General features: G+C 33.1%; 1 protein-coding gene across 3 annotated transcripts in view; it reads left to right on the forward strand.

Moving 5' to 3' along the window:
* The window catches only part of LOC110994166 (saccharopine dehydrogenase-like oxidoreductase), a 28,232-nt gene extending 6,836 nt beyond the window's left edge, over nucleotides 1-21,396 (forward strand). Inside the window, exons 1-10 of one of the 3 annotated variants that reach the window (XM_045631855.1) lie at nucleotides 11,220-11,342; nucleotides 11,947-12,112; nucleotides 12,933-13,117; nucleotides 15,167-15,296; nucleotides 16,738-16,840; nucleotides 17,602-17,688; nucleotides 17,759-17,959; nucleotides 18,825-19,008; nucleotides 20,013-20,107; nucleotides 21,079-21,396. In XM_045631855.1, coding sequence (XP_045487811.1) covers nucleotides 11,947-12,112; nucleotides 12,933-13,117; nucleotides 15,167-15,296; nucleotides 16,738-16,840; nucleotides 17,602-17,688; nucleotides 17,759-17,959; nucleotides 18,825-19,008; nucleotides 20,013-20,107; nucleotides 21,079-21,181 — 1,254 coding nt within the window. In that variant the 5' untranslated portion in view covers nucleotides 11,220-11,342 and the 3' untranslated portion in view covers nucleotides 21,182-21,396. Of the gene's footprint in view, nucleotides 1-1,687; nucleotides 1,818-2,471; nucleotides 2,572-2,987; nucleotides 3,075-3,244; nucleotides 3,446-4,783; nucleotides 4,968-5,738; nucleotides 5,834-6,984; nucleotides 8,398-11,219; nucleotides 11,343-11,946; nucleotides 12,113-12,932; nucleotides 13,118-15,166; nucleotides 15,297-16,737; nucleotides 16,841-17,601; nucleotides 17,689-17,758; nucleotides 17,960-18,824; nucleotides 19,009-20,012; nucleotides 20,108-21,078 lie in introns of those variants that run through there. The other 2 variants (XM_022260687.2, XM_022260685.2) reach the window with 2 other exon arrangements.
* Nucleotides 21,397-22,912: the final 1,516 nt, after the last annotated feature.

The raw sequence follows: 22,912 nt of genomic DNA on the forward strand, positions 1-22,912 counted from the left end.
GAGTTGGCTGGTTGGCTGGAAGAGGTCGGTCGAAGCAATAAGGTCGCCAATTGCCCTCCTTTTTATTTAATTTTGTTAAGTTTATTATGTGATTGCGACTAAGTATTAATAAATAAAATAAAAATAAATAAATATCAAATAGGTTAAATCAGATTTTATTAATAGTAAATCCAGTGTAATATATGCATCATTTGACTTTATTGGCGGCGAGTGCGTGCTCAGCTATCGCAGAATGCACTAAAACGTTAAACACGCGAGCTATAATGAGAGAGCGTGGAAATTATTTTATCGTTTGGTTTCTGTAAAAAAATCTAGAAACTCTCAATTTAGGAGTATAGGACTATACAGTTCTTTATGCTCTTGGTACACGCGTCATTTATATTGGAACGACAATATTATAACACCAGCGGACCCGACAGACATTGTCCTGTGCACAAAAAAGGTTTTTTTACGCGAACAACATCTTTTTATTTACCTATATAAAGATCTGTAATGATAATTAATATGTAGTGTTTGAGTAACGCGAGAACGTTTTTAAATAAACATTTTTAATAGCATTTAAACGCGATTTTATTAAAATATTTATCTTACTGGACCAACATCTAGAAAGGTAAATATTTTAATAAATGTTGTTGTAAAAAGTGTCTCGCTTATACCTTTGAATTATTTGTTTGATAAAGTGTATTATAATTTAAAGCCAACACCAAAAAGGGATGAAAAACTTCTTAAAATAAGCCGATTAAAAGTGACTTTTACGAAAAACGTTCCTGCTTCTTTTTAAGAACCTTAAAAAGAAGGGTTATATATAGAAGGGAATATTTACCTTTCTAGATGTTGGTCCAGTAAGATAAATATTTTAATAAAATCGCGTTTAAATGCTATTAAAAATGTTTATTTAAAAACGTTCTCGCGTTACTCAAACACTACATATTAATTCTTCTATCTTGCTTGAAATAAGTAGATTTTATCCTAAATTAGTTTATTTTAAGTTTAGTATATGTATTGGTACGATTTCTTGAAATATTTTGTAAACGTGAAAATCAAATTGATAATTCCCTCGCCAACGCAGTAATCAATGACTACATAATTTTTGTTCTATACATGAGTCATGCTTTAATATGTTTATTCAAGGTCGCGTTTGGAGACATGAGACAGAAAAGCTTATATAGCAAACCTATGCTTATATATATATGATAATATAAAATTAACATGAATCTGTTAAACGTATATGAAGTGACCTTAAAACGAACTATCGTATATTTTGTCTGCTTTCAAAGTATATTTTCATAATTGGTAAACGTAGACCGCGGACTATCTTATATTTGATATTAGGAAATAGGGGCGGTTTAAACTTTAAACTTAAATTAACTGCAAATTTATCCCCCCCTCTTGTATTAATTAATTAATACATTTATGTCCAATGTATTAATTTTTTGTTGGTATCTTCGAAATAAATTTCGTTTTCAAGCATAGACAATTTGTGGGTAATACTTAGTAATTACTGTTCACATAATCAGCAAGTAAGAAGATTAAAAACCCCCTCTGTAGTAATCTTACGTAAAACAGCCCCATGCCAACTTATTTTAAAATGGACGTTCTTGATGAATTTAAAAAGTACCTTCATATAAATCAATTATAATATCACTAGTTAACAATACTTTATTGTAAGTATTTATATTAATTTCAGTTCATAGAATCGATGCAGTTGAAATACGGCGAAGCGGCTCGTGAGGCGGGCGTGTATGTGATCAGTGCTTGTGGTTTTGACAGCATTCCCACTGATCTTGGGGTTGTATTCCTGGAGGAAAAATTTGAAGGTAACAACTTGTTAACTCAAGACTTTGGGGCCGTTCATAAACTACGTTCGCATACAAGGGGGGGGGGGGGAGGGGTCTGGCCGAGTGTGACAAGATGTGACAAGGGGGGTATAGGGCAGCGTGACGTTCGCCGTTTATTACATGACATGAGCGCTCACAACGGGTTTCTTTGTTTTTCCAATACTTGAGAGAGTAACGTTTCCACGTACCCTGCGCTCTCGATTCAGTAACAAATGAAAATACTATTTCTCTAGAATTTATCATACTCACCAGGGGGGGGGGTTCTTAGTTTTTGTGACGAAATATTTCTAGGGGGGGGACAATGGGGGGGGGGAGGGGGGTCAAAAAAAGCTGATTTCAGTGTGACGTATTTTATGAACGGCCCCTTTCCGGTAGCGCTAAGAATATAAATAGGATGTGTATTTGTTAATTATTATTTATTATTATTACATATTTTATAACCTGAAGTTTCGATTTCTTCATGACTATTAAAGCAGTGTTTTCTATCAAGTTTTTTTAAATAGAAAGTATGTGTGAAAATCCCCGTAAGCCTCCATATCACAGCCACATTTAAGTGCAACTATTTTAAGAGATTATTTACTACTTACGACCTTCTTCCACAACCTAGGATCAAATGAGCTTAATATTTTTCAGGCACAGTTAATTCCGTGGAGTCGTATCTGAGTTCAGAGGCGAAGGGTTCTGTAAGCAGCGGGATGATTAACTATGGTACCTGGGAGTCGTTAATTTACGGGTTAGTATTTTATTGTTATAGTTAATAGCAAATATTAGGTACAATTAGTAGTGTTAATATTAATAATTTTTCTGAGTTGTTCATTTGTACAACAATTCATTTCTAACACGGAAATATATAATATTATTAACCTACACTAATAATAATTAAAAAACACATTTTAATAGTTTGGTTCCTGCGATACTTTTTCGGTGAACAAGAAAAGCACCATTTTTGTGTAACCGGTACTATCTTCCAGGCGCCAACTTAAATATTTAATTAGCGCATGTGCACTTGAAAGCCACGTCCCAAGTTTATAAAGGGAACGAAATCAAAATCATACAATAAGATAAATGTTTTCAGTAGATGCACTGAATCTTTCTCATTCGAGAATGTCTTAATCACTCCTGAACAAACATTTATTTCTTGAATTTCAGAATAACACATTTAAACGAATTGCCGAGTCTGAGAAAGAAGATCTATCCTGAAAAGTTGCCAGAGTTTAAACCTAAGCTCAAGTCTAGGTATGTTGCCATATTTTTTAGTTGAGTTTCATTTATAGACCATAGAGTTTATATATCAAATTTAAAAAGGTCATATATATTTTTTATATTTCAAAGCCCAGTTATTACAATAGTTTATCTATGGATAATTTTTAAATACTTAAGAGTATTAAAAGAAACTTCTCAAACAGATCAGTCATCCACCGGCGCCTATCTGGATGGTGTCTTCCCTTCCCGGGATCTGACTCATCCATAGTGTACAGAACGCAGCGTACTTTATTGGAACGGGACGGAAAACGGCCCGTACAAATTAAAACATACGTGAAATTCGACAGTTTTTTTACTACGTTAGCTGTTGCATTCTCTTCTGTGATGCTGTTTATATTAACCAGGTATTTATCGCAATTTAATTTGTGTATGTGCGGCCGTGCGTTCGAATCCCGGCTAAATGTTTTTTTTTGTGAAGGGCGGGCGTCGGTACACGAATTTTCAGATTGTATACCGTTTGAAGTAATTTTTGTTATGAATAAGTATCCTATTTTGTATAGCTTATTTATATACAGAATCTGTAAATAAAAAATGACACGTAAGAAGTGAAACTTTTCTATTATTTTTTTTCGAAAAATGGTCAACTACATGCAACTTTACAGAAATTAGTTAAATAAAATCAAATTAGATATTCAATTCAATAGTAATTTTTTTCATTTACTACTAAGATTTATATAAAATTTCATTAATTGTTATAGAATTATTACTACCATTGCTATCGTTATTATATATTTTTTGTTATTAATGACTTCGAATCTCTTCGAATCAACCGTGGTAGGGACAAGAAAAATTGGCGCCTAACGGAAAAATGTGACGGTAGTTTTTACTTCAAATATAAGTGTTTAGTAAATTTCAATAAAAAATTGTTACCACTTACCACACACAGAAGACATTTTTTTAAAAATTGTTCAATTAGGTTGTGTTTAAATTTATTACCAAAACATGAAAAGAAAAAAACAATGATTTGTTGCACAGGGTTTTGGAGGCGCCGAAGTCGCTTCCACTACTTCTATAGAAATTTTTAGATTTATTTAAAATTTCCCCTCAGCCCTCAGCATGTTTGTAACGAAACCCATAGAATTGGATTTTTCTCAGAACTAGGCTAAACGATATTTTTTTACCACTTTAAATATATTTGTTAGTATGGCAACTTACCGGAAGCCATTGAAATTTTTAGATTTTTGAATTTTTTTTAAGTTTCAAAGGCCTATTTCAATCAGAGCATTATCAAACGATTTCTTAAAGTGATGAGGCTGTTTCTTATAATATTATTCCGGTTATTTGCTTGCGATACTACAAGCACCCTCAATCAAAGTTGCAAATTTTATTTTATATAATAATATGTAAAGTTCTGAGTAGAGAGTAATGAAAATGTCTAACTAAAGTATAATCTTTGGATCTACTAAACCAATTTTGAAAATTCTTTTACCAATAGACAGTCACGTTTCAAAAGACATTTACGATCCAGTTCAAGAATTAAGTTGTAGAGTATGATAATTCATACAAAAGTTAGCGATAACTTTAAAAATTTGCAAAAACATTTTTTTTTTCAAAAAAATAAAAAAATTAAGGTGATTGTTCAAGGTCTACGGGTCATGAGTGCCTTAATAATCATTATTATAAATGAATGGATCACGTTTATTGTTATTGTATTTACTCGTAAAATAATGTATTAATTTTAGATTAAGTTTCACGCGGGACCTTCTCCTCAAACACCCTCGTTTGTTTACTATGGGTGCGGTCACCCGCGAGGGCCCCAGTGAGGAAGTGATGAACAGCACCACCTTCTCGTTTCTACTGCTGGGTGAAGGATGGAGTCAGGGGTCTGATGTCACCTCACCGCCCAATAAGAAACTTGCAGTTAAGGTAGATTTTTCATCATCATCATCTTTTGTTGATTTTATTTTTCTGCTGTTTTGTTGTATTTTTTTTGTTGGCTAGGCAATATTTATTCTCATAAGAAGATATTTTATTAGAACCATTAAATATTAAACGGAATATAAATATTTTATACTCCAGTAAATGTTTTGGGATTCTATACAAGTATATCTTCGATTTGTAAACTGCCCTCATATTTTTAGATAATTTTTTTGGCGTATATTTAAATGAATAAGCCATAAACTTTTTATTATATGTGTCCTGGTATTAATAAATCTATAGGATATATGTCTGGAAATGGTGTCAGAGGGTGTCAGTCAATGTTGTAAATATCAATGACTTATACCGACTAGTAAAATTACCAATTTTTTCCTATACAATTTGAATAGGACTTTCTTCTATGATCTTCTTTCTACGAGCAAGAAATTTCATACACCCTTCCATCATTCTAAAAGATACATTTAATCAAGCGGCGGTTACTTCACTTAAAATCAGGTTAACCACCCACCTTGTGGCCAAACGTCAATGCAGCACTATATATATATTTTTATTTAAAAATTTACTATACTAACTTGACTCTTATAGAACCACTCTTGTTTGCGTACTCATATGTGCGCTAAATGTTGCTTTCGATTGTGATTGGTCAAACACAGGTTATATGACGTATCACGTGACTAAACTAAAGCTATTGACGAATCACATTCGAACGTAACGCGTAATAGTTTTGACAGCCCTCTACATGTTTTGCAATACTTTCAGGTGTCAGGTGTGAATCCCGGATATGGTGCGACAGTTGTAGCTCTCTTGTTCTCAGCACTCACAATCCTTACTGAGAAGGACAAAATGCCGAAAGAGTTAGTATTTTTAGATTATTTAAAGTGTTTCACTTGGATTGAATATTTGTCGGTCCTTCGGTGATAGGCGATGGGCAATTTGACGGGATTAAAAAAAATTGTATATTCTAATTATTATACTTAGGGTCTGTTTCACAATGTCCGGATAAGTTCCAAATAAGCTATTTATTACTTATTTGTAGGATAAACAGTATTTTTGCGTTTCACGACTGTTTGATAGCGCTATTTGTCATGAAATGCGAAGGATTAAAATTATTCGGAACTTTTATCTTTCGAATAATTTATGTGTTGCATAGCTATTTGGCACTTTATCCATACATTGTGAAACAGGCCCTTACTATATTTAGTTTATATACACTGGGGGCCATAAACACTATTAACGGTCCCACGACTTAAAATAAGATACTTGACCGGTATCGTTTTTATTTTTGAGATTAAACAATAGCAGGGACAACAATGTTCAAGGATTCATTACTTATTACAAAACAATATAAATCCTATTACACAAGTGCAGTTTTAATATTATATTACGGAGAGACATTTAAATAAGTTATAGGGTATTAACAACCACAGATAAGTATTTTATGTATAGGATTATAAAATCTATACAATTTGTGTTTTTTAATTTAAATTAAATCTAACAAATCTTAATAATTATTCATAAATTACACAAATAAAACAGCTCCAAAGAAAAATATACTACAAGATAGTATTAGCTTTAGACAGACTAGAACATATTTACAAATAAGCTTCGTCATCGTCGATTCTTCTAATCTGTGACTGTGTGAATCTTTTATTGTTTCTAAAACTTTGTGTTGCGCGTTGTTATCATTATTTACAATATTGTCATCGGTAATATCATTATTTACAATATTGATGCGAGATCCGTTATTGCATTCGTGTTTGCCTTAAATATTTCATAGATTTATCGCAAAATTCATTTCGTTCGCATTCCAGCCAGGGTTCGAACCTACGGCCTCAGAGATGAGAATCGAAGAAACCATAACAACTATATTATTTATAACTACTTGTTCAAAATGATTTGTTATCAAAAGATTTTAAAACATCTCGCTACCAGTGAATTAACGAGAGATACCGCGGGTCACACTTACCGAAATATATTTATTTATATATGTATATTTATATTTCAGGGGCGGAGTTCTTACCACGGGTGTGGCGTTCAGAGATACAAACATTATCCAACACCTCCACGAAAATAATCTTAAGTTTGAAATTGTTAATGATGAATTTAAATAAATTAACATTGTTTTTAACAATATTTATCCAGTAAAATTTTTTTGGGAAGTTGAAAAAAATTTAATGAGCAAAGTGTTGTTTTTATTAACTTTTTGTTATTTTATGTTAATGAAGGGTGAGAAAAATATATATGGGCAGTGGTAATTGTATAATGTAATGAGGGTGTTAAAACGTATAGATAGATAGATAACCTAAACGTAATAGATTATATAAAACTCCAGGAGATATAGAACTGTACAGAGCGTTAACAAATGAAAATCATTATAATTCCCGTTCTTAGGACTAATAATATATATGAAATTCATGCAACAATTGTTTAGTGATCTCTCCTTCAAATTCTCGCTGTCTTGTATCTAGGTTTTCTAGTATAACGTAAGCATATTTACTGCAATGTATCCCCACAAAATATCAGTAAAATTAAGAAAATCTCTCAAAGATAAGTACGTATTAATTTCTGTAGGAATCATTGATGCATTTCTTATTCAAGCGTAGTCAATGTGTGGGCAGTATATGTAAAAAGTAAACAAATCATCGACGTCATCACCATATACGAAAAACAAAGTGCTTACGTTATACTTCTTAATTTTATTAAGAGACATTTAATTTAGGCTGGTTTTACTGTCACGCCGACCGCACGCGTCCCGTCGGCGCTGATGGTCGAGATATATGAACTATGAGCGTTTTTGAATGACGCGTAGCTATCAGCGCGCACGGTGGTCAGCGCTGATCGCTGCGGCCGTACGCGTCGCGCGTCGGCGCTGCGTTTTGTCAGCACTGCGTTTTGTCAGCGCTGCGTTTTGTCAGCACTGCGTTTTGTCAGCGCTGACGATAGCTAGAGCGCCTCTGTTTTCAATGAGCGTTTTAGTGTCGAACGGAACAGACGTCGTCAGCACGTACTTGTCTTCGTCTGTACAGTAAGGCAGTCAGTACGATACTAAAACGAGCTACGCTGAGCATCATCGCTGATCTATGAGTGCCGACGTTGCGCGTGTGGGCCGCGTGACACTAAAACCAGCCTTAAACTTACGTGGTCATTATAGTCTTTGTAATTAAATTTATATTGTAAACCGTTGTGGTATTTTTACTTATAATAAATACGCGCTGCCATTATTTCATTTTCATTTTTCATACTCAATGTTAACAGCGATTTTTAAGTTTTAGACGGTGTTTTATAACGCATTTAGAGTTAACCTTTTTTTAGTAACTATTCATGGTGCTAATATCGCATTTATTACTTATTAATGTGTTTTTATATTATTAACTATGTGCGTAAATTGGTGTATATTTGTGAAATTAAAATGAATATATGTAAATGGTTTTATTTCTTCTTGAACCATCCTTATTGATTTCTGGCTTTCACGAGATTAAAGAAAGACAACATAACCCGGTTCTGTTTATATGACAATCATTATTTAAGTACAGTAAATCTCTCCAAAAGAAGCCAACGAAAGAAGTAGATAAACAACGAAACTGGTCAGTTTATTTGTACGCTGTGATATCCTTAATATATTTGCCTGTTGTTCCCACGAGAATGTAAGCGCGTGTTTCTATTTCACCATGCCTCCGGCTGATAGAGGACAAATTACTAGTTTTCGTTTTTATTGAAAAACCTTTTTAAATTGGACGTAAACATCAAGAATGAAGAACGAATTTCTTAAAATATTTTGTCAGCATAAAAACATGTGTCATATAAGTAAAAATAATAAATCAGTGGCGCTACAACCTTTTTAGGTCTTGGCCTCAGATTCTGAATCTGAATCTGTTTCATGATCATTTATAAATCTAATAGGCAAGTATGTGATCAGCCTCCAGTGCCTGCCACACGTCGTCAACTTTTTGGGTCTAAGAGATGTCGGTTTCCTCACGATGTTTTCCTTCACCGTTCGAGCAAATGTTAAATGCGCACATAGAAAGAAAGTCCATTCGTGCACAGCCGGGGATCGAACCTACGACCTCGGGTATGAGAGTCCAACTCATGCTCATATGTATCATAAGTTGTTCTACTAATAAAACATTGCGAATGCTATTTTGTATTTTTATAAATTATATGATCCAATTTACCATTCGGTAAATTACTATTTAATCAGTCGTAGATACCTACTTCAATAGATATTCGGACTATATTATGATTCTTGGGAGAACTTTAGCTCAATATGCAAAATGTCAATAAAACCTTAATATATTGAATTTGTATTAAAAACTGCAAAACAGTCGCCTTTATTCGCGACCTCGACCAATTACATTGTGGTTAGTAATTAAATAAATAACATTGCAAGCAAAGTAATTTCATTTAATATAGTATAATATCGTTTTTATTAAAGAATTCTTATGTATATTCAAATGTATGCAAGTTATTGAACTATTCCAGTATCAAAATCGCTTCATATATTAAAAAAATGATTTTGTCGAGATATTAGATGTATGATATTTTTTAATGCGAATATCTACTATATTACTTATAGATAATACACAGTCAAATCATAATTTAGGGATTACGTTAAATAATATGAATTTGAAAGGCTCTAAGTATAAACATATTTTGTTGATGAAATTATTTAATCCACCATCTTACGTAGGCAGCAATTATACAGTAATAAGTTTTTTCTTTGCTTTTCGACCTTAGAGGGTCTGAACGAAAGGTCGTTGGCGCGGGCGTAGTCCTCGGCCCTCCGTCGGAGGTCAAGAGAGGCGGAGAGGGGGCTGTAGTCGTATTTCTACCGAAATGTTTTTCGGTACATACGGTTTTTTAAGGACACTACTGAATTTGCGTACTTGTGTTTTCAAAAATGCTTCGTTCGCAGCCACGGGAGATGTTACGATTCTACCGCAAAGTCGGCAGCGTAGCTTCCAGCTGCTGTTCGTAGCGCCTTATTCCGTCATATTGTATCTGGATTAAATGTATTCATAATGTCACTTTATAAACCTAAGGTAAAACTTCACAACTGATTATTGATGATTGTTTAAATTGGCAAAAGCAAGCAAATGAAAATAAGAATGCGTACAAGGTCGTACACATTTAAGTGGATTGTATGGAAAAGTACAAAGCGACATATTCCATTTTTAAACGTTTCCGTCAAAAACCATCCATCTAGAGGTAGACTTATTTGTTTGTACGCTGTCTGAGTTCCTAAGAGTTGCTTGCTATATTGTTAGTTATAAGATTTAGGAATTTAAGTTTAATTTTTTAATGTTTGTATGTAGTTTAGTTGGTGTGGGTAATATTATGGAATTCTATCGCATTAGTTGTAACTGTTGAGATAGGAAAATTTACTGGAAATAAATAAATAATTAAATAAAATTTGATAGTAGCTATCAATATTTCGTTGCTTACAAAATTCCAGTTAAATAATAACAGTTTCACAAATTAAATTTATTAATATAGGGGTATTGTTCACAAATTGGTTTTAAATTCTTAATACAAAACCCTTTGTAAAAGATAACAAAAAAAAAACAACATGATTATCGAAATCATAAGTAACTTTAATATAAAAATTAATTCATGTTATATATTTTACTTATAATTGTCTTGACAAATTCGCTGAATTGAGGCAAAAATGGCGAAGAAGAGCCCCAATTAAATAATCTATGAAATGTATAAAAAATAAATGAATAGGCTGTTTGTCCACCACCGCCGTCACCGGGTCGTCACTGAGAACGAGATGACGGTGCAGATTTATTTAGTTTTAATTGAAAAATTGAATTTTATATGTTAACTCCTCTTTGGACACGTTTGACACAACGAATTTTAGCAAAAGCTAACTTTTTAGAATCGTTTATAGTATACGTATATAATATATATAGCGTAGTTTGAAGGCACAACGTTCAAATTTTGGTTCAGCCACGGTCGTGGTACGAATTTTCATACAAATTGTTTGAATGAAATCTGATAACCCAAACACAAACTGTCTCGTTTTATCGCCTGGCACGAATAACTCAGTTGTAGGTTGTCAATAGGCTCGCAATAAGAGCCTATGAGCCTCATGCTCCCGGACCTTTACTACAAAAAAGCGTAAGGGTTAATGTGTGAAGTTCCGTAGCACTGTCATAGCTTATTGTTAACCGACGCACGCCTTAAGGGCCAAGGCTATTGACTTGACACAAACTGTGTTTAATTAATATACAGATGTTGTTTTAAACTTCCCGCATGTACCTTCGTTATTGCGTCTTGACTGAGCCCTCAGTTACAGCGCGCGCGCGTTTGTGTTATTAGTTCGGGAGAAGTTGTGTGTCTTGAAAACCAAATTCGGAAAATGTGAGTACATAAAAACTATACAAAAAGATTATTTGATTTAGCCAAACCGTTTACCAGCGTAATTACTTTACAATGAACACTATTAATTAAAAACTATTTACGAAACTCGGTTATGTATCGCATACCTACTGATTACAACATAAATTACCAGCAAATCGATATATTTAATATGACTTAAAAATTATTAAAAAAATATTTAAAAAACTCAGGTGTCTTTTACTAATAATGGCTTTATTTGTTCGTTCATATTAAATTTATATTTTAATCTATCAATCAATCAATCTTACAACTATGCTTTGTAAAACTGTGCTTTATGTTTCTGTTTCAATGTGTATTCCGTTTTGGCTTATGTGTAATGTAATTGTTTTGTATATTGTATAGTTATTAGCTGTAGGAATACTTACATAAATAAAAAAATAAATAACAATCACTACATGACTAATATATATAAATACAATTAAATTATTGGATTTTATTTGACCACTAAATAGTAGTTTCAACTTTCAGCATTATAATTATGAAGGTACTTGCCAAGTTAGACTGCAATCTCTCTGCTGGTTTGGCAGAATTAAAGCTATTTATAACAATTTTATTTACATTGCAGATGTCTCGCCTGGACCTGGTGATATTCGGTGCGACGGGGTTCACGGGTAAACATGTCGTTATGGAGATGAATAGACAGTTGAAGCATTACCCGATTTCTTGGGGCATCGCTGGACGCTCTCAAGCCAAATTAAAGGAGGTAATCAAGGAGGCCGCAGAAAAAACCGGTAAATAAATGCGATATTTCATGACCGAATTTTATTACGACAACCTACGGAAACCTCTTTCGCAAGGTTATAAGGACCACATAACCACGAATTATATTCGCACATTTATTCCAAATTTTAATCGCTAAGGTTTCTGAAAACTATTTTATTAGCTTCCGTGGCTTAGTGGTTAACTCCCGGAGGTAGGTAGTTATTATTCACCATTTAAAATAGATATTATTTATGTATGGTATTACATTTTACATTTCGTTAATAACAATTTGACCGTGTTTTATAAACGCTATAAGTACGTAAACCGGTTAATTAACTTCGACAAGCGCCTGCTGACGAAAACACCTGTTCGATCTTATTAACTCAAAATGAGTAGTGTTGGCCTAGTGGCTTCAAAATGCGATCTTTTATCACCATATTCGTAGGTTCAAACCCCAGCTGTGTACTTTTCTGGCTTGGTGCGTGTTTTAACACTCATACGAACTATGAAGGAAAACATCGTGAGCACTTCATAGCCAAGAAGTCGACGGCGTGTGTTGGGTACAAAAACTTTATCACCTATCTGCCTTAGTGTTAGAAAAACAATTAAAGGAAACTGAGATTCAGATTTAAAAGGTTGTAGACACAGAACAAAAATTCATGACACACAATTTCCTTGGTTTATGCAAGCCGTATACATTAATTAACTTCTTTATTGGATTAAAACGCAACTAGCAAGTCAGGTACAGCATTCGAAACGTTATTTATAAAAATCACCGCTTAAAATCAATCATCGATCATAACAGATATTTCAATTAATTGTTGATAATTATCCTAATTGTATTTGTAGGTAGCGATGTGTCAGCCTCAGTAATAATAGCTGATGTGAACGATGAGAAATCACTTAAGAGCATGTGCAGCCAGGCCAAGGTGTTGGTGAACTGTTGCGGACCATACCGGCATTATGGAGAGGCGGTGGTCAAAGCTGCCATTGAATCCAAGACACATTACGTGGATATTGCTGCTGAACCCATAGTAAGTTAAATAGATTTTTTCACTGACTGAAAAAACAGTAGCTCTACCCAAAAAACCTCAATCGTCAAAATGACGATGGTGTCATGGGTCTCGGGTATTAACTAAATGAAATTGATATGGAAATAGCTTTCTATAATATTTAATTAAATTAATTACTTCTCTTAGGGTCTGTTTCACAATGTCCGGATAAGTTCCAAATAAGCTATTTATTACTTATTGGTAGGATAAAAACAGTATTTTTGCATTTCACGACTGTCAGATAACGCTATTCGACATGAAATGCGATGTATCTTATTCGGAACTTTTATCTTTCGAATAATTTATGTGTTGCATAGCTATTTGGTACTTTATCCATACATTGTGAAACAGGCCCTTAGTATTATAATCTCTTATAATACCAATATATATAAATACGTTTATTTCTTCTTAATAATCCTAATAATGTTTTTTGTCGGCCGTATTAGGAAAGGGGAAAATTCGAAAAAAATCATGATTTACGTTGGGTTTAAATTTTTATTATTCAGATATTTTTTTATATTTATATTAATATACACATATATTAAGCAAAAAATATTTTTGAAAACATATTATATATGCATTAAAGGTTGTACAGCTTTATTCTTGACATTTTACATAATATGAACATTGAAAGATTGATTCTTAGAGAAAACTGTTTTAAGTTTACCATTTAACTTTTGTGTATTTTTTTCGTAATTTTGACGAGAGCTCATAAGGCTGATAACCTACTTTTCTATTAATAAGAATCATCATTTATAAGGATGTGAAATGTATGTTTGTTTCTTATTATTATTTATCTCACGTTTTAAGGACCCTTTTTTTAAATCCTCTGTGTGTTATGCAAGATTATTGATTCTACATTTTCAATTAAATTAAATATACTAAAAACAATTATATTGAGATTTAGCCAAAGATGGAATGAGGGCGTACCTTTGGCTACTGTTTAAATATGGTAAATCTTTCACTCGATAGGCCTAAGCCGCGCCGCTCATAATACCCTCGAGTTTGTACTATAAATGCGGAACTGTTGCTCGGGTGAAATCATAATTTTTTCTAGCATATGACGCGCTCATAAGCTAATTCTTCGATAGGTTAAACAAGTCAAAGGCTTAAATAGGGCTAAGCGATACAAAGCTGAGATTTGTGAGGAGCGTAAAACTTGTTTACGAGTATGGTAGGCAGGAACATGAAGCGCACATTTCTAGTAGCTAAAATTAGTATAATTTAAGATAATGTCATGCAGTAGCATTTCATTGTATTGTTTTGGTCCATTGTCTTCATAAATCTTGTTTTATAATGGTATAAAAATAAAATTAAACAAGATCCCATAAGTATTTAGCCACAATGTTTGTATCTATAAGCGAAGTTTTGTATCGCTTTTATTTAAACAAGGTTATGTCTTATTGAGTTCGTAAACAAAATACAATTTAGTATATGTCTACCTTAGATCAGTTTATAACACATAGCAGTTTTAAATAATTTTAAATACATAATAGCATACCAAAATACTGGCCATACAAATGCGCGGCAAATAATATTTAATTACGTGACCCTTATACTGTTTATATGTTAATATGTTTAAAGTATTTTAGTGTTTCATATATCCGATAATTTATACATTCAAAAAATGTAGGATAAAAAAATTAAACGAAAATTCTTGGTCTTTCAATCTGTATGTGTTTCAATGGAATGTCCTTTACGTGTTTTCTGTTTTAATGACTTTGAATCGTTATTCAATACACACGCCACTTTTTAATTTTTGGGTTTTGACCCAAGGCTTTTTTCGTTCGTTTGCTCGTGACGATTCCTATAAAATAAAATTACAGCTTACAGCTCTTTAGTTTACAAACTTAATATAAAGTAAACCAAAAGTTATATAAAATGTATTAGTATTTCTACCTAACTAAACACGCGTTTTCTTCTACAGAATATCTACACATTTGTCTATATACCTAGTAAAATTGTATCTTTTGTTCATGGTCATTTAGAAAAGTTGTAAAAAGTTTACTTCAAAATAATTTAAACTTTCAGTTCATAGAATCTATGTACCTTAAATACAACCAAGCTGCGCGTGATGCTGGAGTATACGTGATCAGCGCGTGTGGCTTTGACAGCATTCCTACTGACCTGGGAGTTGTCTTTCTAGAAAATAACTTTGGAGGTAACTATTATTGGGAATGTGAGGATTGGAAACGTACGTAGTTCGGACTAGTGTGTCGTAGTAGTTAAACCGAGGCTTATATTTTGTGTGGAGTTACTAAAAAAATTATATAGTTTTAGACTTTAAATCCGATAACATCTCAGTTTATAGTACTTTTTATGAAATCTACTGACCCTTACATATCGTAACATTATTTATAATGCAATGAAATCCTAATAATAAATATAAATAGAGAATCAAGTAGACACAATAACAGAGATATAATAACTAAATAAACGAAATATTTGAGTTATTTATCAAGTTAGTAGTAAGTATAGCAAGTTACGCAGTTTTTTGGGATACTGTCGCATTACGACACAGCGTCGAATGATGCTGTGTCGTGTGGCAATGACATTATGCGTGTTTAAAAAAATTCCGCTTTCCCGTAAACCGGTTTTGTTATGAGATGTTCGAGTTGGATCCAAAAGTTGAGATATTCAAAATGTTCGCGTACGAATGCAATTAAATCTTTATAACAGGCATTGTTGAATACGATGTAATTCAAAGGAATTAATTGCACTAATCGATTATATTAAATGACAAATATAGTAAAATAAATTCCGCATTTTTTTCTTATTGTAATGATTGATATTGTGGTGTAGTAATTGTCAACAATTGTTAATTCTTATGTGAAGCGGTTTGAAGTCTAAAGTCTTTTGGAAATAAGAACCCAAACATCGTTTATTTATTTGCAAATTTAAAGGATAAGTTTAAGCATTTGGAATGATATCTGCACAAACCGATAGTACCGAATCAGAAAATTTACTGATTAAATATTGAACGCATAAGCTGTAAGATCGGGATTTTCGTGCAATGTAACTTAAAAACATTCATACAACATCGGCCACTTAAAGACATCAGTATTAAACACAATTAAATCTTAGTTTATCATTTCCGATAAAACAGAATTTATATCATTTTCCTCTGATGTTCTCTTTGCCCCTATTTCAATCTTGTAATCGCCAGAAACGTTTCTTGCGTTTCGCTATTACCGCGACTTGTTCAATTTCAAGCGAACTGATAGCACCTAGTTTATCTAATCTTGCGTTGGTTGTCTACTCTGTAGCCCGGGAGCATGAAGAATATTCCCTTCCTGCTACACTTTCAAGAGAGACGGAGTAGTGTTTTGGGAATCGGTTTTGTAAGGACAGAAAATAAGAACAGAAAAGACTATAGATATTTGGATGTCGTGAACACATAAAATAATTTAATCCGCCTATTATGTATTTACTGCAAAGATTGCAAGTGCTTTCGGTACGTTTCATTAAATTATCATAAAGAAGAGAAGCAGGCAGCAATGTTTAGTCTGATATCACGTCGCAGGTGGCTAATTGCTATTTACATGTTGATTTTCAATAAATAGTGCATTCAGTATTAAATTAAAATTTATAAATGTTTGCAGGAGTCGTGAATTCAGTTGACACATACATTACTGCTGATGTGTCAAAAAACTTAATAGGAGGGGGAATGGTCAACTATGGCACCTGGGAGTCTCTCATATATGGGTTCGTATATTTTTCTTCTATATATCCTCATTATTTTGCATACCGTGTGTCACGAATATGATCAATTAATTATTTACAATCCCGCTTCTGACCTGAAACGTTGGTTCATTCTTTTTTTATTTAGTTTGACAAATTTCTTTCTTACAACGTCTTTCATGGCTAGGCGAATGTGGTAGACGGTTGTTGATTTCTCCCTTCAACGTACGGAGTATCAATCGCACCGCTAACTTGACCGGCCCGCCATGGTTAAAAACAAATTTAATACTTCGATAGTGCGAGTTAAGACGCCATTGTAATGATCCTAGTTGCATAGTATATATACGATATTATTGTTTCTAACGCACTGACAAGCCCTCTAGCATTGAGAGTGTCTATACCTTAAATTTAAACGTCAAGCGAAAAGCGCTTTAAACTTCGTCAAAAACTTATACTTACATGATAGGTAAAAATTCCTACACCCAGATATATTTAAAAGCTGACAAAAAAACGAACCAAATTTTCTTGCATTTGAAAAATATGCTCTTTAAACTAACTCAAAGCAAGGAATTTTTCTGTTTGGGCCATATTTGTATTTGTATTTATCGTGAATGGTTTGGTCGGTTTTTTAGTATTAAATTATAAACGTTGGCTTATTTGTAAAATATTAGTCTCTGTATAAATGGACTTAACAGAAATTTCTTATCTTTACACAATATAGCTTACAAATTCGAGCCATTACATTATTTTATTTTCATTTCTATTTAATTTTCATTGTCTTTCAGGTTACTAGACTTTAATAAATTACCCGATTTGATGAAGAAGATATATCCCGAACAGATGCCAGAATTTAATCCAGAACTTAAATCCAGGTATTTTCCTTACCATGACAAACTGCACTCTTGTTGCAGCGGAATAATTTTATTAATACAACTCTTACAGATACCCATTCCATCGTCGGATGACTGGAAGAAGTTTACCTCTGTTCGGCGCAGACGCACCTATAGTATACCGAACCCAAAGAACCTTGTACGAGAGAGATGGAAAGCGGCCGATACAAATTAAGACTTATATCGAGTTCGCTGGCATTTTATCCGCGATGGCAGTCGCCTTCTTTGCCTTGTTCGGCTACGTACTCATCAGGTAAAATAAGTTTTTATTAACTCACGTTCACACACATTGATACATTCGTACAATATTTAACGTGACAAGCACTTATAGTCAAGCGTAACAATGAAAAAATTAAGGAAAATTGATTTCAAATTGGGGGAGGGGTAGCAACTATGGATTTATTGATTCATTATTATTTTTATTTCCGAATTTCCGAGGGCCGTGGAGTTTTTTACGGATGAAACGCAATAATAGTAAAATTGGCGTCACGTAGATGTGCAGTGTTTTTGTCTAAGAAAAGAGAGAGAGCGATTGAGACCTATTGAGAGGGAGTGAGAAAGGGAGAACGTAACATGAATAGCCATGAAACGAAAGAGGAGATCAAGAAAAAAAATACGCTATTGGTTGATGTATTCGTTTAGTAGGTATATATTAGAGCTTTAGCGCGTTATATGGCAATGCCGCATAACGTCTTGTGCAATAAATGCAGATTTTTTATTTATTTATATTATCAACAGCGTATCCAGTATGAAAAAGTGTCAATATAGATTGAACATAATTGGAATGCTTAGTTTCTATTAATTTTTTTAGATGAATATTGGGTCAATTTTTTACAGCAATTACATTATGTAATATTTATTTGCAATTATTAGACAATATATAAGATTAATTTACAACAATATATAAGAATAAAACCATCCAACAATAATTCTGTTTATAATGTCATTATAATCAAAAGATTAAGTTATTGGTTAAGTGGTTAGAGTTCCGAGGTCGTAGGTTTGATCCTCTTGTCTATGTGCGCATTTTACATTTGATCATGAAACAGAAACAGAAATTTGAAGTCCAGACCTAAAAACGTTGCAGCGCCACTGATTTATTTTTTAATATCTTACAGATTAAGGTGCATTCGAAATCTCTTCCTGAAACACCCACGTGTTATCACGTTGGGTGCGATCACCCGCGAGGGTCCCAGTGAAGAGGTGATGAATAGCACAGTCTTTTCATTTATGCTGTTTGGTGAAGGATGGAGCAAAGGAACTGATATCACCACACCACCCAATAAAAAACTAACTGTTAAGGTAAATTTATATTATTTTACATTATTAACCTTTATCCGACATTTTTTTTTGCGGGATCCCTACACCTTAACCTATGAGCACGCAATCAGGCAGATTTGTGACCGAGTGGCCAAGCAGCAGGGGAGTGTCGAAATCTCCCCTTTGCTAAAAAGGGCCATCATTAACATGGAGGGTTGGCGTCTCCCGCCGGGCCCGGGCGACAACTACTCCGGAAATATTGTCAAAATATTTATGGGAAGTTGGGGCCGCGTCTGACGATCTTGCCGCAGAATTTTTCCAGCTGCTATCTATGCTCAAGCAACAAGTCGGATAGCCCATTCTGGGATACCCTCATGCCAGTCTCGAGCTCCAGATACCACCTGGCCCTTTCAAAGGTAGCACTGTCAACAAGTAAATGAACCACCGTTTGGTCGGTTCTGTCGTCACAGTCGCACGTGGGGCTTGTCTTCAGTTTGAGTCTGTGTAAATAGTGTCCAAAATCCCCGTAGCCATATGACGTGCGAAACGCCTTGTCTTGATGTGCGAGGACGAAAGATGTTCTGCAAGGATCCTCGACCAGGTCGGCCACTGACTGGATGGCATAAACGCCTCAGTGGCAGATGTTGAGATGTTGCATACATACTTAGCGTTTGAATACACTTTGAAAGTGCGATTTGAGAGGTTTACACAGATAGCTTTGAATTCAATTATGTATTTGTTTTTTTAATTTTATAACTTTGCTCGCAATCAGTAATAGTAAATTGTGCGGCGGCGTTTACCGAATGGAGTGGCTTACATGACATTACATTTACATTGTATTAATTTGACATAAAAAGCAAACCGTAGCGCCGAAAACAGCTCATGCGCTAGCAATGCCAGAGATAAGCACAACATTTTTATATATTATAATATATATATATATATATATATATATATATATATATATATATATGTATTATAGGTTATGCTATTTTCTCAATCAAGGTACACGATTTTAGAAGGAATAAAATATAAATGTATTACAGGTATCAGGTGTGAATCCCGGGTATGGTGCGACAGTTGTAGCTCTCTTGTTCTCAGCACTCACAATCCTTACTGAGAAGGACAAAATGCCAAAAGAGTCAGTATTTCATTAATATTTTTTATATCTTACAAAAACAACGTCTATGCCGAAATAAAGTTGAGCTATTTGCTACCGCTGCTAATAAACGGATTGCCCACTTATTAGATAGCCTAACGTTAACCAACCTACTACCGAAAAACTACTTTTATATGCATTTGTGGAGCTGCTATATTACTACTGCTTTGGTTATATACAAACCACTGATTTTCTAATGTAACAGATTATATTATTCTATAAAACAGTGTTTCTCAACATGGGCCACGCCCCAAAGGGGGCCAATATATCTACCTAAATAGTAAGGGGCTATTCAAAAACTTATTAAAACTATTCTTGACTTTCAGGTTTTCATTAATGTTTTCTTTAAACCTATCATTTAAGTTACATAATTAAACAAAATTTTTTTGGTTAATAATGATGTAAGTTACGTAAGAATTTCAAAAAGGCTAAAGGCATGGGACGATAAAGGTTGGAAAGCACTGTTGTAAAATAAATAAATTAAGTAGAAAAGATTTTTTTCGTAATATCTTATTCTTATATCTTTAAACGAGCAATTCTTGTATATATATATGTAATTGGAATCTCGGAATCGGTTCCAACGATTTTAATTAAATTTAGTATACGCAGGGTTTCGGGGGCGATAAATCGATCTAGCTAGGAATCATTTCTAGAAAATTTCATTTTATTCGTGTTTTTTTTCTTTAAATTAATAACTTTAAAAAAACCAGTTCCATTTTTTTTATTATTCTATCGGTAAGATCGAAAAATATTATTCATATTTCATCATTTTATTAGTATGTAATTCGTAATTAAATAAGATTTACAAAAAACACGATTTATAAAAATAAAAAAATACCGGTCAACTAGGTCCTATATTTAATGTGAGAATGACCTTTTAAAAAGTCCTATTTGTTTACTAACCTATAGAAATACATAGACAATATGGCTTAAACTTAATTATTACTTTTCAGGGGTGGTGTCCTTACGACGGGAATAGCTTTCAAAGATACCAACATTATCAAACACCTCCATGAAAATAACCTAAAGTTTGAAGTTATCAATGAAATAGTTTGAGATTTATATTTAATTCTTTAAGTGTTAATAAAAAATATTTCTAACAGCATTCATTAAGAGCGAACATTTATGTACTTAAAGCCGACGACTGACCTGTAACATTTTATCGTAACAACGTATTTATATTAAACATTTACGAACCAATTCGACTTAGCCAATTACCAATTTTTAAAAGGCCGGCCACGTACTGGCGAGCCCTCTGGCATTGAGAGTGTCCATGGGCGACGGTATCGCTTAACATCAGGAAACCTCCTGCCCGTTTGCTCCCTCTTCTAAAAAAAATGTTGCGTGGTTTTATAAAACCACGGTAAAAGTGAAACTTTTTTTCGCATTATAGACATTTAACTAAACATTTTTGGAATAATATTCCATTAAGTGTATAAAATCGCTTTATCAATCTTAATTTTATACTTGGAAAATTGGAATAAAAATGGGACTAATAAATGTCTCCAACTAATATTTTTATTGAATTCTGTGTCTTAGAGAGTACGATATACATAATACTTAACAATTATTTAGATTATATACACATATTAAAAGCGTGGAGCACTGGCACAAAAGAATAATAGTCACCACTACACCGTAATATCGTAATTTAACACGCTCGCCTTGAATACGACCAAATGCTCATGTGAGTCGCCACCTTTAGATATTAAGTTAAAATAATAAGAAATTGTATCCGTTCACCAACCAGATGGACCGATCGATCAACTATCAAGTAAAAGAATCAACGTAATCATAACTTTACACTCAATACATAGTCCGATCTATATTATATCACAACGAAGAATAGTACAATACCGAGGGTTTGTTCTTTATGAATAAGTTATCTGTGATATATAAATATCATTTAAAATTAGTCTTAGGGCCATATTTTAGAACGTATATCTAATGTAAAGAGCTGTCAATCTGTTTGTTTGACACATTTGACATAAGATGTGTAGAAAGTCGGAAACTATATTTGACTAAATTTAGTTTTGTATATTGATTAAACTATATTTTTTTTCGTGTCGAAAAAAAATTCGTTTTCGAATTTCTATATACATTACTGTTATGGCATCTTGACTTAGCGCCTAAGAACGTCAGTCAAAAGTCAATCTGTTTGTTTGACATATTTGTCAGCGATCAAGACGAGATTACGATTTCAGGTACAAATTAGAATATAGACCGTAAACTGTTCGACATGTCTTATAAGAATACTGTATCGGTATCGGTAATTGCTATTATTTTAATTAAGGCGTTATAATTTTTAATAAAATATTTTTTTCTATATGATTTCATTTAAAACGTAATATAATAATTTTAAAAAAATATTATAGGTTGTGACTATTTTTTGTAGCTAACCTATAGCTAATTCAATTCATACCAACTCCCTTAACATACATTTAAAATTAAGTTCATCAAACAAACAAAGTTTTGATAAACGAGTGACGATGGGATTCCCTACCTACCATGAAGACTTTCTCGCTGACAACGACAGCTTTTCGTTTGTTCAATTGAAAAAAACAAAAGAAGATTCAAGGCTTCAACTATAACTCCCGTTTGTCAAAATAGGATTAATTTATCCTGCGATGTTTCGTTAACAGCCCGGACGTGCCCATAGAACTATTTTGTTCATTTATTTTCGCTTATAATAAAAATAATAATAGAATATTCATTGAACTATTCAAGAACAGTATAATAAAATGAAATAAAAACTCACTTTTGTATATTTACAAATGTAGCTGCGTT

The sequence above is a fragment of the Pieris rapae genome, chromosome 17, assembly GCF_905147795.1.
Source record: "Pieris rapae chromosome 17, ilPieRapa1.1, whole genome shotgun sequence".
Taxonomy (NCBI): Eukaryota; Metazoa; Arthropoda; class Insecta; order Lepidoptera; family Pieridae; genus Pieris; species Pieris rapae.